The 11,883-nt window shown below is 40.4% G+C and overlaps 1 protein-coding gene across 1 annotated transcript in view; it reads right to left on the minus strand.

The window, feature by feature from the left end:
• The window catches only part of LOC148016395 (uncharacterized), a 38,376-nt gene extending 27,214 nt beyond the window's left edge, over window positions 1–11,162 (minus strand). The window contains exon 1 of the mRNA XM_087664571.1: window positions 10,360–11,162. Coding sequence (XP_087520697.1) covers window positions 10,360–11,060 — 701 coding nt within the window. The 5' untranslated portion in view covers window positions 11,061–11,162. The remainder of the gene's footprint in view (window positions 1–10,359) is intronic.
• Window positions 11,163–11,883: the final 721 nt, after the last annotated feature.

Here is an 11,883-nt window from a genome sequence, read left to right on the forward strand (position 1 = left end):
TTCGAGAGGAAGCAAGAAAAGTGAGAAGAATTAAGGCCTCGCCAATGGAACCTAGCTCCAATCAGAGAAGAAACCAAGCCCGAACTGATACAAATAGATAATATCAAATTCCATCCTCAACTCCACAAGAAAAGCAAAGACAAAGAGAAAATCATCTATGCCTATATTGTGGAAACCCTAGACACATCGCCCTAAATTGCCCAAATAAGAGGGCAAGAACCCCAAGAGTTGTTGTGACCATCCTCGAGCGAGAAAACGAGAATGTCCGATTCTAAATGAGACCGTACAACCAGACCTTGATATAAGAAAGGGTCACTTAATCCCGGCCATACCCATGGAGACTTTCATTGTCACAATCCAAATGATCCTGTCGAGAAAAACGCTTTCCTTAAAAGCCCTAGTCAACTCCAGGGCCTCCGCATGCTTCATTGATAATGGCTTTATGACTAGATACGAAACTCCAATACTCCAAAAGACCAACCCTGCACCAGCCACTCATGGCAACTCTTGGCAATCATCAATCTCGTGTATGCTTTATTGTCATATCCAATCCTACAAATCCAATCATCCTTGGGATGCCTTAGCTAAAGAAACACAACCCAAAAAATGATAGGGTTAAGGAAAAGATTATACATTGTGAAAATAAAGGAAAGTCGGTCCTTCCAGACCTCGAAAACCACTTTCACTACTACCCTATTCCTAGTCCACCCAGATCCTACTAAAAGCCATTTCTTTTGGAGACCGATGCATCAAACTATGCCTTAGGAGCCATCTTGTCCCAACATGGAGATGATAGTCATATGCATCCAATGGCATTCCACTCAAGGAAGTTCCCCCCTCTAGAGATAAACTATGAGATCCATGACACACAACTCCTTGCCATTGTAGATACCTTTGATACTTGGTGTCATCATCTAGAGGATGTAGCCCATAAAGTTATCATCTATACACATCACAAAAATCTAGAATACTTTATGACAACCCGCATCCTCAATGGAAGACAATTCCACTCAAGTAACTTATTATCTAGGTTTGACTTTGTCATCAAATATCACCAAGGATGCGAACAATGCCAATCAGATGCTTTATCAAGAAGATCCTACCTAGCACCTAAGAAGGGAGAAGAAGCTTTTGATCAATAACGAGCAATACTACTCAAGCCAAAGAACCTCCATCTAGCAGCCATCTCCGGATGTCACCAAGATGACCCTACCTTGATCCAGTTAATCTATGAAACCTTGCCACATGATGATTTGGTCAATAATGTCAAGAGAAAAAATCAAGAGGGAAAAGAAAATGCAGTTTGTGAGTTTCAACAAACTAATGGATTGTTATACTATAAGGATCTACTTTACATCCCTCCAGGAAAGCCGAGACTCCAGGCACTCCAACAATGCCATGAAACCCCGATAGTAGAATACTTTGGAGTTAATAAGACCTTAGAGCTTATTTCAAGAGATTTTTGGTGGCCCCAAATGTGGAAAGAACTTAAGGTTAAGGAATATATAAAATCATGTGATTCCTGCGACACGGCCAAGATACCTCGTCACAAACCACATGGCCTCCTGCAACCCTTGCCTATTCCAGCACGACCCTGGTCTTCTCTGTCCATGGATTTCATAACAAATCTTCCCAAATCAGACAAATATAACTCTATTCTTATTGTGGTAGATAGGTTCACAAAAATGGTACATTTCATCCCTACCACCAAGACCATTACAAGCACAACTACTGCTAGACTCTTTCTCAAAGACATTTTCAGATTACGTGGACTTCCACACGACATCATCAGCAATGACACTCTCCGATTCATATCTAGTTTTTTAAAGAGCCTTTACGATGAATCAAGTCTTGAAACAATATCTCCATTGCACCATCAACTACCATTAAAATTATTGGTTTGAGCTCTTGCCCTTTGCAAAGTTTGCTTATAATAATAATATTTATGCATCTACCAAGAAAACTCCTTCCTTTGCAAACTATGGTCAGCATCCAAGGATGGATGTACGTCTCTCCAATCAAGTAAAGAACCCTACCACCTAAGATAAACCTCTACACCTAGCAGATATACACCAAGAACTCAAGCAACAAATCCAAAAAACTCAGAATCAATACAAGCACTATGCACACCAACATCATCTCCAACATCTAGCATACAAAGTCAATGATAAAGTATGGTTACTCAAGCATAACCTTCAGACAACAAGGCCCTCCACCAAGCTAGACCACCAGAGATTTGAACCCTTCACTATCGTAGCCCAGATCAACCCAATTGTTTACCAACTCCAACTCCCCAACACCATGAAGATCCACCCAGTCTTCCATATTTCCCTGCTCAAGCCATACCATAGCTCACCACCACTGACGGGGGAGAAATCTAATCCCCTACCACCTAACCAGACTAAAGATCATGAATAATTTGAGGTCAAGCATATCTTAGACTCGAGGATCTCCCGAGGTTGATTGGAATACCTTGATCACTAGAAACGATATAACACCAATGATCGCACCTGGGAACCTGCAAAATATCTCCAAAGAGTATCTCTCAAAGTTAAAGAATTTCACAAGAGAAAACCAATGAAACTTGGACCAAACCACCAAGCCGCTCCTTGTGATACTCGTCACTAAAGGAGGAGGTGATGTCACGGACATGCCATGATCAAGTATACGTATTAATTCTTGCTCATGCCATATGAATCCACACCCCATGCGAACCATGCGAGTTAGGTCAACCATGCGAACCCACCCTTGCCATATCTTCATAGAACCTTTTAGATCATATGTCATGTCATCACTTGCATCATCAATGATGTCATCATGGAACATTCTAGAAGGTTTTTAGCCACCCTTCAACACCTATAAAAAAAAGAGGCTCGCCATAGAGCTCCTCAATCTTGCCAATGTTAGTCTTGGAAGCTCAAAGAGTTGATACCTCTAAGTAATTAACTTCGGGTTCCAATTTTGATTCTTATGTAGTCATGGTATCTAGTCTTGTCACCTTGTAATCTCATAGTACGAGATCTTGTCTAGTACAGTCTTGTATCCCACCCATCTCCGTCAAGGGAGATCTTGTAATTCTAATATCTTGTATCCATACTACGGTCCCATGTTGTGGAATCCTTCATATCCTATCGAGACCTACTGTCTATACCTACGGTTTCGGGTTGTGGGATTTTCTATATCTTGTTAAGTTATCATTGTACCTTGTGCCCCTACGTGGGATTATCTTGAAATCAGAATTCTTGTAACAAATCTTGCATCCAGTCTAGTCTCTCGAGCATAGTCTAGTACTCCCATAACAAGTTTATGATCACATTATGCTCAGTTTTCAATAGTTTACAATTGGTTCCATGGGCAGCAATATGTTAGTAAATGCCATTGACAATTTCAGCCATCGTTTATAGTGAGAATACACTTTATTATGGTTGTGGAGTCAAAATAGTTAAGAAATATGAGTTATAGATACATTCAATGGATTTCTAGCAACAATTCTGGGCTAATTCTCAATATTATCTGATGTTTATACTAGCTAGAAATTTTCAACAGGTTTGGGACATATGGCATGGTTGGACAACAGTGGCCAATGTTGTGACTGTGAAGCCTTGTGAAAATTCAAGTACAATATGCTTTTCCTTTGGCACAATGCAGTGCAATCAAGGACAACAGGGATTGCAAGGGAGAGATTGGTCACAGAGACGTGAAATTTTAAGATGTTTTAATCTTTCGATAACATTTGATTAAGTTATTAATCAAATGTGCAAGGTGATTTAATTCTGAAAATTAATTAAATGGTTGATAATGTTGAAAAATGGTTTTAGAAGGTTGCTAGTTGGCAAAAATGCCCATGCAAATTAAGAAAACGTTTTTGGAGACTAGGCCTTAGCTCAGTTAGTTTCCAGCCTCGAAGAGAGAGGGAAGAAGCTACTGGTCCATTTTTTTATAAGAGAACAACAATTGATTATAAAAGATAGTCATCTGAGGGCCTCAACAAGCAAGGGACAAACGGAGACACCTTCCAAGGGAAGGCAACAGCATTGCTAATCAAATTATAGCATTTTGGAGGTGCCTCGCAGTAGACGATTGCATTAAATGTAGGTTGGAACAGACAACACGAAATTTTAGGGTTTTCTCGCAAAGAAAATCAAATTCCTCTCTCATCTTGGCTTTCTCTCACCTTCTCCAATAATTTCTCAAAAGATCTTAGCATTTCTCAACAGATATCAATCAAATTTGGTGGACAACAAGAGGATTTCTATTATAAACCCTAAATTTCCACAGAAATTAGGGTTTAACAACCACCTTAGGATCCATGCCAACAAGAATAAGCATCGTACACTGAAATCAACACCTCAAATTCGTGAAATTGACTGTGATTTCAAACGCCAATCCATCCATTGTAAATTGGGGTAGCATTTAGCCAATTGGTGATTCCATTTGTGCAAGTCCTAGGTGAAAATCGAAGGGCAATTGGCTCGAATTGCTTGCTGATTGTATATACAAGGGCGGCTTTTGGATCAGCAAAGAAGATTGTGGAATCTCAACTTGACATTGTCCATTAGCAATTAAAGATAAAGAAGTACCGAAACAGACACCAATTTTGGAGGCAACCGGATATCTATTGTCCAAGATTGTTAAGGTAATGTGTGCATTTCAATTTATCCTCAAACATTTTTCATCTATGGTATGGCTATGGCCAGTTGATTCAATTGTTGTTTCTTGATTTTCTTATTTAGATAAGTTCATTTTAAGTTTTAGGATATACTGTGATTTCGGTTGTATTGACTAAAAGTAAATGCACAAGTTACAGATTTCAAATCTGTAAGTTTTATGTGTTTGCCAAGAAACAAACACGAGTTTGGTTATAGATTATATGTACTACTGAGCAGTCAATGAAAGAGGCTACTTCTTGTATTGTTAGGCACTTATTGTGAAATATTACAAAAAACTTACTTACTATTTTGTATCAATTTTGTGATAATGGCAAAGATCGGTTAGAACCCCATCATTGAGAAGCTAGACAAGAACAATTACTCATCATGGAAGTTTCATGTGACAAACTTTCTTATTGGAAAAGGTCTCTATGAGTTTGTTTCAAATGAAGAAAATGAGCTAGATCTAAGTAATCCTACGATTACTGAAGAATTAAAGACATAGAAAGAATAGAATACAAAAGATAAAAAGATAATGTATTGGCTATCTACAATCATTGATAATACTATGTTGGGGTATATCATCAGAAATGCAAAAACTTCACATGTAGCTTGCACAATCTTTGAGAATATATTGTCAGTAAATACAAAGACATGAAAGATTCAACTCCAATTGAGTTTAATACTTTGAAGAAAGGAAATATTTCTGTAAATGAGTATGTTTTGAAAGTGAAAAACATTGCAAATACCTTAGTAGCTATTAATGTAATACCTGATGAAGATGATTTGGTTTCATCTACTTTGAGTGGCCTCTATAATGAGAAGGCCTAGAAATCATTTGTTGCTTCTGTATATGTATGGAAGCCATTTTCAATTTTTGATGATTTGGTCTCTCTCATGATCATCACTGATGAAGAGATCAACATGCAGGGTGAATCATTTAAAAGAAGTGGTGAATAAGTCCAAGCATTTTACTCAAGTTCGGAAAGGAGATATAGTAAATCCTCTTCAAGAGGCCATGGCATAGAACATGCTGGTGATAACCAACAAAACAGGTTAAATCAATAGTTTGGTGAAATGCGAGCTTTCAAGAGGATGTGGCAACTTTAGAGACAAGGGAGCCCTAGAGGAAGAGGTTAATAGAAGAACACAAGTTCTAGCATGTAATCAAGTCCGAGTATCACCGCCATAGGATAGAGTGCATTCATACTCAAAGCTGATACAAGTGGACACCAACATCTTACTCTATAGTCAATGTCCGAAGTATTGAGACTAACATTGTCAAAATAATGGAGACAAAGACAAAGGACTCAAAGAAAGCTACCAAGTGCATATTGATATATAACCAATACAATAGTCTTGACAGAGACAGAAACAGTAGTAACTAAATACACAAGGATAATCACTGAAGAAACAATATCATCTCATAGAGTCTGAGACAAATAATAATACAAAAGAAGATGGTAGTATTATTTCCAATACTTATACCTCAGGACATATAAAAGGGAAACAATTATACTATCGTTATAACAATTAGAATGCCAGTCAAAAATTTGTCAAAAGACCCTATAGGTACATAACAAATACAAAGACAACAGTAGAAAAATGAATGAATAGTTGAAACCCTTGCTTGGTTAGGCCTCTCTCTCATATAGCCTGCTACCAGAGCAATGCGATATTCTTTCTATCCATGTGTCATTTACCAATGGTCATAACTCATGTTGCACCCATCTATTCATTCATGCATCGTAGCCACCTTACTTTAAATGCTACTAACTATTGCCACCCTTAACACTGGTATGCATGGTGGACTCAGACCCATAGAGTTATTTATTAATGTTGCATTCATCCTCAGTAGTAAGCGCATCATCTTGCTAGATCTGGTCCCAATGTGAAAGTGGAGCAATGGATGCCAAATCTACAAGAGGGATGGCAGGAAGTAAGGGGTGGGGTAGGTTGGGTTTTGGTGGAGTCAAAGATGGTAGACTAGGTGCTTCCAGATCGGGTGGACGTCGATAGAGGCAAGATGCTACCGCAACGAACCAAGTGGAGGCTAGAGATAGTTTAGTGGAGACGACAAGACCTAGTGGTTGGGGTCATTGCAGATGGAATGGGTTATATTGCAAGTGGTGCTATCGTAGGCAGAGATCCATTCAAGTCCATAGGGGAGGTCATGGTACATGGTGGAAGATCACCTTAGCTAGGAGCTTTTCCAAGTACATTGCTTTCCCAGCCACATTTGCTACTGAAGTTGGTCATGCTTGAATGTGAGTCTAGCAATGCAAGCCTGCAAACCATCCATTTCATGCTTATCCATGGACTTAGTACTCAGGAGGGTATGGATACGATGCTAATGCTTCAGGGATAGGGATTTGGATTTGGCCAGGTAGGCTCAAAAGCTGATTAATATTAGCCGAATTTCTTCAAAGAGTGGTTCATCAAGGTTAGGATATTTGTCTCCTTGATCCTTGCTTGGATCATTCGGATTTCAAGATTCTTCCTCTTGATATTCTTCTCAACTCTGACTCGCAGTTGGAGGTGAGCACTCTGGCAAATTTTGGTGGAGAGTATGGGTCTACCGAATCCTAATCAAGACAGGGAATGCCAACCTTCTTCATTAGGCAACCAACATGCACCCTTTGTCCAATGTCCTAGCCTCTATGGGGCCACCACTTGGACCCCTTTGGTAAGATAACCATTGCCTCTATAGTCTACGTAGGCCACTGGACAACCACCGTACACCCTTTGTCCAATACCTTGGCTGCTTTGGGGTGGGATGCCTTGGGGTAAAAACACATACATACGTAAACACACACAACTTTGGGTTGACCTTCCTTTCTAGCTGAGTTTTTTGCCTAAGACGGGGTGTTAAGCTGACAGATGTCTTACACGCTGAATTAGCCTCTTTAACAATCCCAAAAATACTTAATTAATGAAAACCCTAAGACAGAGCACAATTCAAGGGAGCTTAAAATGAGGAGAGGTTTGAGGTTCCAAAACTTTCTATAAATAGGTAGGTTACCCTCCATTCAATCCAATCTTGTTTTTGCAGGTTTCAACCATTCTAGCTTCACTACCCACACCCCATTCGCACAAGACGTCTCAACTGAGGCTGCCCAACCTTGTCTACATCCATTCGAGTTGTTACCAACCTTCATCACGCAGTCCACACCACTGACAACTGCTGCCCGGCCCCAAAAGCTGCTGCTGCCCATCCATCTGCTATCACCAGCTGCCACGTGGCACTCTACTATTGCGCTAGTGCATGCTGGCTGCTGCCCAGTCCCAAACACTGCTAAAACCTTGTGTTTGCTGCAGCAAGCTGCTGTACAAGCTGTCACGTCACCATCTTGATCTATCTTTACTGTGCAGCCTGCCATACACCAACAGGCTGCCACGTCATCAATTGAATCTACATTTGCTGGTTTTTCTCTCTCCTCTGCACATCTGATATTGATCCGACACACATCTACTACGTTTTCTGTCCAACATCTTGGAGGCTGCCTTGCTGCATTTCGACATCTATTAGGAGTGCAACACACTCTCCCACTCATTGCTTCTGCCTCAATCCTTAAGAAACAGGGGTTCGGAGTGCAGTTCTCATTCCCTACACGGTTTGTTTGTTGCATGAGCATTATACATTCAACATTCATTCATTCATTCAGACGATTCATTGTGTTCATTGTCTCTAAGTTACCCTAACTTTAATTGTGTTCTATTGAGTTTATGCTTTGTCATACGCTTTCCTTTATGTTGTTGTATTAGGGAATTTCTTCACAGGGGCTTTCAAGATCATGAGGAGCTTCTTTATTGATAGACTTCATCATGGACTTCTTGAGCTTCAACACTTCTTTTGCCACTCTTGAACCCACTCCGCCTTCTCTGGCCTTCAACCACATCCAAGATCTAAGAGGGGGTGTTAGCAAACATATTTGGCTTGCACAATCTTGTTTGTGAGTCTCAATCTAATTTGAATAAGGTCATTAGAAGCTCTAACACTCAATCTATCATGTGTTTTGACGGAGGAGGCACCTCTATCTAGAACATGCATTTCTTTCCTAGTTGGTTTTGTTTTGTGGATGGGTTTGTGGGTTTGGCTTTAAGTAATTTTTTGAGTAATTGTCATATTCAGCTTTAAGTACCTATTTTTCTCCATTTCTTGAAATACTTTTGAGATAACTATTCTTGTCTTTCCATTTAGTTCATTTGTATATAGTTGGTGCTATGTTTTGCTTCCATTGCTTATCTGTCACACAAGGATAGGCTCCGAGGGAGATTGTTTTTATGATGTTGGTTGAGACATCTTTTAGAGTGTCCTAACATGCTCTAGAATGCAAAGAGTCCTTGCTCAAGCCTCAAGTGTCAATCAAGAGCACTTGTCTTGATACCATACACGAAGAAATGCAAACAGTATGACACACAAATAAAGCAATCTAACGAATGCTCAATAAAGAATGAAGATGATATAAAGGGACCGCAAACATCTACGTCTCGAGAATGAGGGCAAACGCAAGCTAAGAGTAGTGTCCTGAGAACAACTTTGAGAGTGGCATACTCAAGGCAGATCCCAAAGGCAAAAATAGCAGTCCGTCAAGAACAATGATCATGTGGACAGCAATGGAGGGAGCAAAACACTATCCTCCAACCAACAAAATATTGATGATGACTCCAAACAGTAAAAACAGAAGGTATGTTGGCTGAATGGCAGCTCCACAAACAACAAAAAGGGCAAATTATGATAACGTCAACCAACAGCCCTCAAGAATGGCAAAATGCAAGCTATACCAATGAAAACACAAGCTACATTACTCCAAATATGATGCCACCAGCAGGGTGGCAACTCGCAATGATCCTCCAAGGCTGGCAATGCCCTCTTAAGGCAACATGTCCAAATCCACACTACAGACAGCAGGATGGACAGCACGGCAAAACCACTTGCCAACAGGCCCCTCGGCTAAACAACAGGGCAGAACCACTGTGCAAAACCAACATGTAGCAAGATGGCACCTCCACAAGCTGGATGGCATCTCCAAGGGGTATGGACAACTAGAGAGTGGGCAATGACCGATGGCTTGAAGCAAAGTGATAATATGATTGTGGATAAGATAGGATGGCCACAAAATGACCTTTATAAGGGGACTTGTCCTATCAAATAAAAATAATGCCTTTTCTGTGAGTAATCCTTTATGAGGTTATTTGTGTGGAGTAAAATTAGGTCTTAATGCATGACAATTTTGCATTAATGTAAGCCTTTAATCTTAGTGGCTCACATAAAATAGCTAGCATGACTACTTTGCCTTCAAAGAGGGATTATGGCATTTGGGCTTCTTCTTTAGGGTGCTTGTTTACCGAAGGCACGTGATGCATCCAACAAAGTGCATGCTACTAGAGTATCCATGGTGCATTCTGTTTGTTCTTGTTCTTCGCTTGATCACACATGCTCTAAGAGAGGGCAGATTAGGTGACCGATGGCCAATTTGTATGGCATTCCCACTACAGCATACTAATTGTTATCAGCCAAATGAGTCATTTGAACCTAAGCTCAATGCATATTTGAATGCATTGTCTGATTGCCCCAAATTTGATCTCAGCTGTAAGGCATTTATAATATGACTTGGAAAATAAACCTTTTCAACTATGTTAAAATGCTTTCTCTAATTGTGTCTTTACAACTCGCATTCTTCTAAAACACATTTTCTGATCAACATACTGAAAGATTGTGCTGTAAACTTGAGAGAACTTGGATAGGGCACGTTTGAGTGATGATGAATCTTCAAAACTGTTGGCACCTTTCTGCACTCCTCCAAAATGCTCCTTGTAAAACTTGAGACTCTTCAAATGCTTCAAAAAGTCAGTCCACTCTGGTAAGGCTGTAGAGGCACTTTGAGAACTTGTGCGAACCCCTTCACTTGTGGTGTCGTCTCCTGTTCTCCTAGGGAAATCTTTGTCACTCTTTCCCTGCTCGGATTTCAAAGCATTAATGTCCACCAGCAGTGACTCGTACAGTTTTCTCAGATGAGAACATTGCGCTTCCAACAAGAGAATCGCGTTCTTCTGATGTTCGACCGTCTGTGCCAGGGTACTGAGAGAAGGGCCCGTTGCTGCGACATCCCTGTCACCGGATCCTTCAAAATTGGCGCCATCACATGGTGATAGAGCTCTGCCGTTATCTGTTAAATCCGTTGCAAAGAAGTCCGATTTCGCGGTCTCTACAGAGCTAAAGCTACGAATGGAGGGAAAATGCATTTGGAATATAGCTCTTGTGGCATTCTGTCTCGCTGCAAGATGGCTCGAAGCTGGCAGCAGGCGAGACCCGGCTACTAAGAAAGGCGGAAGGGCTTTGCACGGAGAGATGGAAGCGCGAGCTCTGACAGTTCTCGCATATAGCCTGCGGAAGACGAGTCCCGCCATGATAAGCAACGGAAGACAGACGCCAGTGTGCGAACCTAAAACCCTTGTTAACCCCTCTGCGGTAGGTACTTCCTTGCTCCCAGCCCCTTTCACTTAATCCGTAATATTAGAGGAAACTTATAAAGGGAAGCCTTGCCAGGTTTAAAGCACTCATTAATCTCATCTATCCATGCCCCTAGCATTTATTTCCAACCTTTAGGGTAACTTTGCCATTTACTAATCACTTTATTTGTTGACCCATGGCCTCTAAAAAGGCATATTGAACAAACTCGCACAATAATTTCCATCGGTTCGGCCAAATGATAGTTGTGATATAATCTTTTTTCCCCAAATAGGAAAAAAGTGGTTGCTTCAGCCATCACCCATGATGCTAGTAGAAGATCATGTCTAAGAAGAAGAAAATCACCACAATCCACCAATCAACAATAGGTGAGGTGCTCCCCTACTAACCAACATGGCCACAATTCGCAACATCACTTGATCACAAGTGATGTAAAATTGGGGCACAAGCATGATCTTCTTCTCTCAAGGGTGCCTTATTATTAGCACATCTAACATATATAGCCAACTCTCTCATACACACACAATCTCTCTAAAGACTTAAGCAATGAGTTCCATAAACTTTAACCAATAGATTTATGGGCACCATGTACATCCACTTGGTTTAGGTTTAGTGTGTCTATATTGGTATGCTATGTGGATATGCGCCTACTTCAATATGCTCACAAGATTAATACTATCTCATAAAGAACGATGGATAAGCCACTTCATGGTAGCTTCGTCATATCACAAAAGAAGTAAAATTAGAAGGGAAGCAAAGTTG

The sequence above is a fragment of the Lygodium microphyllum genome, chromosome 23 (assembly GCF_053477565.2).
Source record: "Lygodium microphyllum isolate KBCC chromosome 23, Lygodium_microphyllum_v1.1.10, whole genome shotgun sequence".
Taxonomy (NCBI): Eukaryota; Viridiplantae; Streptophyta; class Polypodiopsida; order Schizaeales; family Lygodiaceae; genus Lygodium; species Lygodium microphyllum.